This window comes from Falco rusticolus, chromosome Z (assembly GCF_015220075.1).
Source record: "Falco rusticolus isolate bFalRus1 chromosome Z, bFalRus1.pri, whole genome shotgun sequence".
NCBI lineage: Eukaryota > Metazoa > Chordata > Aves > Falconiformes > Falconidae > Falco > Falco rusticolus.
Window position 1 is genome coordinate 31,544,952 of NC_051210.1, and position 6,494 is coordinate 31,551,445.

General features: G+C 48.7%; 1 protein-coding gene across 1 annotated transcript in view; it reads right to left on the reverse strand.

Annotated features, from left to right (window-relative positions):
- The window catches only part of KCMF1 (potassium channel modulatory factor 1), a 50,284-nt gene extending 44,323 nt beyond the window's left edge, over positions 1-5,961 (reverse strand). Inside the window, exon 1 of the mRNA XM_037373054.1 lies at positions 5,176-5,961. Within this exon, the coding sequence (XP_037228951.1) occupies positions 5,176-5,191 (16 nt within the window). The 5' untranslated portion in view covers positions 5,192-5,961. The remainder of the gene's footprint in view (positions 1-5,175) is intronic.
- Between the last annotated feature and the right edge of the window lie 533 nt (positions 5,962-6,494).

A 6,494-nucleotide genomic window follows, 5' to 3' on the forward strand; every position in this document is an offset into this window, starting at 1 on the left:
CTTGTCACCACTAGTTCAAACAAACATTTGGAAGTAAGAGTTACTTCACTATTGTCTTCTCTCTTCACCCTCACCCAATAAAGTTAAAAGTATCACAGTTCGGTTTCAGTATTTCTGCTTAGGATACTGGCTATCAACTTTTCACCATTGATCATTTAAATCTAAACTTTTTCTGCTGTTTCCCAAATAAAATTGGATCCATGGCATTCCTTCTTATCATAAACCTGAGAGAAAAAATGGTCCCTCTTTCTAAGTAATTTTGGAGAACCTTGTTGACTGACTCTGCAGGGACAACAGCATATTGGTTAACACAAGAGTATGACTCCTAAACCATCAGAGCCAGAAACCTTTTTTAAAACGAAAACCTAGTCTTGGCAGTTAAAATATCACTGATTTATCCAGCCCTTTTTATCATTAAATGATAATTCAGTTTCTCAATGAAAACAGTCTGATAATAAAGCAAATTACTGTGTTCCAATATTTCTAACCACATTTGCAGCAGTTTACATATAACACTGACATTTTTTTGTGTCCTAAACTTAGCTTTCCCTAGTTAATTATCACACTAACTTGTTTTCAGATACTGCACTACACCTGTAATTATATGTGTTAACATGCTATCATAGAGTAAAACTAACAACAGTATGAAATACTTTGACACAGACTGCTAGAAAATGCTTTGTCAGAGTCAAATATTAGCGCAAATTCAAAGAACTTCACTGTTTTATGTTGCATGTACAACTTAATCTTGATTTATTTTCTACAAAACAAAAAAAATTAGCAGCAACATATGAAATAATTTGTCATTATTCTGTATTGCAGAATAGCAAAATTTCGTGTTTGGAGAAGACATAAGCAAACTATTAAAATGCATCACAAGGCAGCAAATTATAACCGGTCTCACAGATGCATGTTTCATTATTAAATTCAATACTTCACCAACACAGTATCTTGAGTAGTTTGTATGAAAAGTATGTAGTCTTGTTACCTGAACTAGGAACTTTACACACAAAACCAGATTAATTCTGCATTTAGTGGCAATTCTATAACTGACACTACTTGAAATATTAAAAGTTAGGTATCACCTGCTGAGTGTTACTTGTCTTGACAGAAGTCTGTAGTACCTTTCTACAGCTCACGTATGACAGAGCTACTGCATAATTACAAGGGGCATAAACTGCTCTTGCTATTATCTTTTTCAAAAAGCTTATTATGGATAAAATTTTACTTATGCTTTGTATTGTGATCATACAGAAAGCATCATTAACTTAGACTCCTTATCTGTTCCTTGTACAGCTAGAAGACTGCAGCTAACATTACTCTTGTATTAGCTGTTTTCAAGTGGTTGGTACATATTCAAGCGTAACACTAGGACTTCCTGGATTTCAAAGACCAAGTTCTGCGTATTTCTTTAAGATGTACTTGTCCAGCCTTCTAAATCAAGTGCTTATTTGTAATAAAGATCTCTATGCAAGACATTTATATATATACACACACACAAAAAAAGAGAAGCACTGAGACTCCAGCTCCCTCAAATACCAGGAGCTTGAAGCCAGCAGCAAACATCTGGAAACTCCACATGGTCCTGACAGTCACCGCTCTCCCTTCCAAGCTTTGTTACTACAATCTATTCACAACTTTACCTCATGTGGGACTAGGATTAACTGCTGAGCTTTGCTGATTCATAACAAATGCTGACAAATGGGCATCATCAAAAGCAACCACCACTTGAATTGCTGCTGACTCTTTGAAGCTTAAAGAATACATCCCTTAGTTGAAAGTAAGAAACGAAGTATGGAACTAGGGCTGGGAGTGGGGCACACAGCACGTGAGACCAAGAACCAAGTTGTGCTGGTGGTGTGGCACTGGATGCCTCCTGGACCTGCGGAGTATAAAAAACCTGAAGCCAGGCCCTTGTATGACCAATAACGCTGCAGCAACCTAGTTTTGCAAAAGTTGCAAAAAATGATCTAATGATATTTTCCTGGAAATTGTGATTCTCTCTGCTGTCCTGAGTAGTATCTACTGCCATACAAGAGAATCATTGCTAGATGCATGTCCACAGAAAAAAAAAAGTCTGTAATATGCAAAATACCTTTCTACAGTACAAAAATATTACCTACCTGCTCCTTGTAGGCTGTCAAATATTACACCACCACATAATCAACAGAAGGGCTAACCCACAGAAACACAGTACGTTGCTCCTATAAAGGGAACAATGTGAAATCCAAGACCAGGAGATGCCCTCACCTTGCATTCTAGAAAAGCAAAGGCAGACAACAGCTAGTCTCTTAATACCGTATCACGGAACAAAACTGGTTTTGAAAAATTCTAAGTAACTAGCAATAGCAAGAGGTGGATAAATGCTAATAGCTACTCTTGACATTATTATCAGCAAAAACTCTTAAACATTGAATGAACATTTCAAGAAAGAGCAACAAGAATTCAAGTTCTAGTTATGCCCATTTTCCTGTATTTGGGAGAAACATGAGCCTACAGCTCGTGTGAAATGACAGCACTGTGAAAAGGCAGGCTGTGATCAGACTTCTTCTGAAGGATAGTAAAAGCTCTTTAAAAAAAACCCACACAAACACAACAAACAAAAAGACCCCAAAACCACGCCAAAACAGCCAATTGTATTTTAAGGACTACTATACCAAAGAAAACAGCTGAGAAAACCCCAATGGAAGTTAAGCTTCAATTAGGTCACGAAGCATCTGACAGAGATTTATGTCCCAAGACTTTGGAATTCCAACTTCTCCAGCATTTACCCTTCTAGAGACACCTTTTCCCATCACAAAACTGGTACAGCATCCACATTGTCAGCAGCAATCAATAAATCTTAAAGCTACAAACAAGGATGGACCATTTTAAAGGAAACACACAGAAAACACACCACTTCAACATGATTAAAGCTTGGTTCTTCCCTATATTCTTCCATGACAGACCCTCTCAAACTAGTTCAACTAGGATCAGAAACTGTTCAGTTGTGAATGACACCATACAGATCTGAAACAAGATTTACCTGTTTTCAATATTTCTTTTCTCAGGATTTCCAGATTTCTAACAAAATTGAGTCTCCAAACTTCCATGAAGTTGGAAAAACATGCCTCCCGTATTAATATGAGTTATTCTAACCCTATGACTAAAGTTGACTTAAAAAAAAAAAATCTGAAGTGTGAAGTAAAAGGAGTACCACTCAGAAATTAAGAAATGGACTAGATTTTTAATAAAAATACATTACAAGGTACAGTGACAGATATAATTTTTAATCTCAGTGTTCTCATGGTTTCAATCACGCATGAGCACGTGCGCACACACCTGAGAAGTCTACATCCACTATATGAAATTACCAAAACTCACACTCACTCATCAGGAAAGACAAGACAACTCTTCCCATTTTCTCTAACTAGGCATGTATAGAAAGAACACACACTGATGAATCTGCTACAGGAAGAGAATATTAGGCCTGGTTTTGTTATCAGCCACTCCTTCTAAAAATATCAACAAATATCCAAGCCAGGAAAAACACTAAAGAACACCACACAATATCACTTCCAAATTTTAACCTGTTCAAGCTAGAAAAGCTTTTATTCTACTATTGTACTTCAGAGTATAATGAATACGTGCATCACAGCAAAAGATTTACAGAACGTATAACACCACAATGTCACTAACAACCACCATGTAATCATTACTTCTTTCATTCACTATTGTTAAAATCTGAATCTTTAATCATAAAGAAATCCAGCATCTCCACCCTCTTGTGAAAATATGTATTTTATAAGGGGGGAGGGGGGGAAGAGGAAGTATTTGGCACCCCTACTAAATTTTAACTTTAAAATCTAGTGAATTCAAGAAAGATGGTTCTTTGAATACAGAAGTGCACATACTTGCACAAACAAGAAGTCTGCAAAATACTGTGACGCCACACAAAAATCCACCATATATACCACTGTCCAGCACCAAGCTACCAACTAGCTTGAATTCATCATTAGCCACAGATACCGACTTCTCCTAAAATGTTTCTGTCAAAACATTTCTAGATAAAACAAAGAAATGAGAAATTAGGTAAGAGAGAGAAAATGGAGACAGGTGCTGAATTAAGCTCCCAACATGGCAGAAAGTTACCCTTGCAAGTGACAAAGCCTGGTTTTACAGAGTGTTTTAATACTTGTCCAAGCACCTTACGCACTGGTAAGGAAGGGCAGAAAAAACAAGCGACTTTCCCTCCTGCTTTCACACTCCCATCGTCTTCCTGTATAAATTCCTTTCTTTCCTTCCAGCTTTCTTTCCATCCTGCTCCTTCCGTCTAATTCTGAACTACCCATCGAACTCACGCACAGCGGTAAACACAGCGGGACCAGGCCAAACACGCAGATGACCTCTCCTAATGCCTCCGCACATGCCACTGTACCAGCACTGGTTCCTCTGCCACAAGACACAACAGACACGAACAGGCAGCTTCCGGGGCCCCCCGCACACAAGCTGCCCCTCGGCAGGGCCACGCAGGCTGCACGCACGCCTCTCTCCGGCCCCGGCGCCCGGGCCTGGCTCGCCTCCCCGCCCGCCCGGCGCGCCCCCCGGCCCCGAGCGGGCCCCGCTCCCCCGGGGTGCCAGGCCGAGCTCCCGGCGCGCCCCCCGGCCGCACCGCCCCCCCGGGGCGTCGTGCCCGGCCTGACCCGCCGCGGCGGCCGACACGTCGGCAGGCCGCCCCGCGCCCTCGCCCCCCCCCTGGCCGGGCCCGCTGGGGGCTGGTGGCGCCCAGCACGGCCGCCCGGCCCCACCTCCCTCCGCCCGTCCTTCAGACGGAGGAGCGGGAGGAGAGGGGCGGAACGGCCGCCTGCCGCCTCCCTGCCCGCGCCCGCCGCCGGCAGGCCCCGGCCCCGCGCTCGGAGGGGCGGCGGGGGAGGCGGCCGGACCCGCCGCAGGCCGCGCGGGGAGACGGGACGGAACGGCCGCGGCCGCCTCCCCTCCCATGACACTGCAGAGCGGGGCCCGGCCGCCGCCCTCCGCCGCCGAGGCCTCCTTCCGCCGCCGGCTCCGCGGGCTCCCCTCTCGGCGGCGGCGGCGCCATGATGATCCGCCCGAGCGGGCGCAGCGCCAGGCCCTAACGCCGGGCCGGGCCCCGGGACGCGCCCTCACCGCCGCGGCCTGGCGCCCCGCGCCGCTCACCTTCATGTCGGGACATCCTAGTTCTGAGGCGGCTGCCCAGACCCGTCCGGGAGCTCCCGCGGGCTGCTCGGGCGCCGCTGCGGCCTGGCCCCCGCCGCGCGTACGGAGCCCCGGTGCCACAGCAGAGGCGCCTCGGGCAGGGCCGGGAAGAGGGTAAAAATGCAAGAGGCGGCGAGGAGCCGTCCTCCTCCCTGGCTCGCCCTGCGGGGGGGCGGATCCGGCGGCAGCGGCTTCCCGGGCGCCGTGACACGGTGACTCTGGGCCCCGCCGGCTGGTAGCGCCGCCTCCCGCTCCGCTCCGCCCGCTGCCGCAGCGGCGGCGGGGCCGCTCGCCGTGCTGGAGCGCTCCCAGCCCCTTCCCCTTCCACCTGCGGCCCCAGCCGCGCTTCGGGAGGAAGAGGAAACACCCGCCGAGGCGGCGGCCCTCCCGCGCGGGCTGGCGGCCGAGGGCAGCGGGCCCCGCCGCCGGGGCTCGCCGAGAGGGGCTGGCAGCGGCCCAACGTGGCGGGGCGGGCGCCGAGGGGGAGGAAGCGGCGAAGGTAACGGAGCCTGCCGGCGGCGGGGCTTCCGCTGGACCGGTCCGGCCTGCGGGACGCGCGGTAACCAGCTGCTAGTTTAAAAGGCGGGGGGAGAGCGGCGGAGGGCGGTGCGCGTGTCCCGAGCCGATTTTTCCATCCCGGGGAGCGCAGCTCGCCCCGCCGGCCCTGGGGAATGGCAGGCGGTGGGCTCCCGGGCGGGTACAGCGCTGATTTCCTTATTTTTGCCCCTTTCCTCTTAGTCAGGCCTGCGGAGTATTCCTGCCAAAAGCGTCTTGCAGTCAAGCTCCGGCTCGGTGAGGAGGAGGAGGGAGGTCCCACGTGTCGTGTGTCATCACAGTCCAGACAAAGTATTTCCGTGTCGCCACAGCATGAGAACTTTTCGTCCCGTCATGGTTGCTTCCTGCCCTGTCTTGAAAGCAGGCTGGTCTTGAGATGAGTGACAAACCCCAGGCATGGCCGCGTGCCTTCCCTGGGACAGATGTACAGGGTGCATACACCAAGCGCCTGGCTTCGGCGCTGCCTTTCTTACTCGGACTTCCCGGCCTTCCCCCAGTTTTCACCCTGAGGAGCACCACCCACTGCACCTCCTTTGTCCGTGCTACTCCCACCTGCCTTCATTTTGTTCTGAATTTTCATCTCCTCCTCTGCTCTTGGCGTTCCTCCGTCTTTTATCTCTGCCAGTTCAACATGTCCCTTCTTCTCTATCTTACACCACAGCTCCCATGAGTCTGCCCCAGCCCTGCAAATGGTAGGAGTGAACAGTAAGCACTGAAAGGAGGAA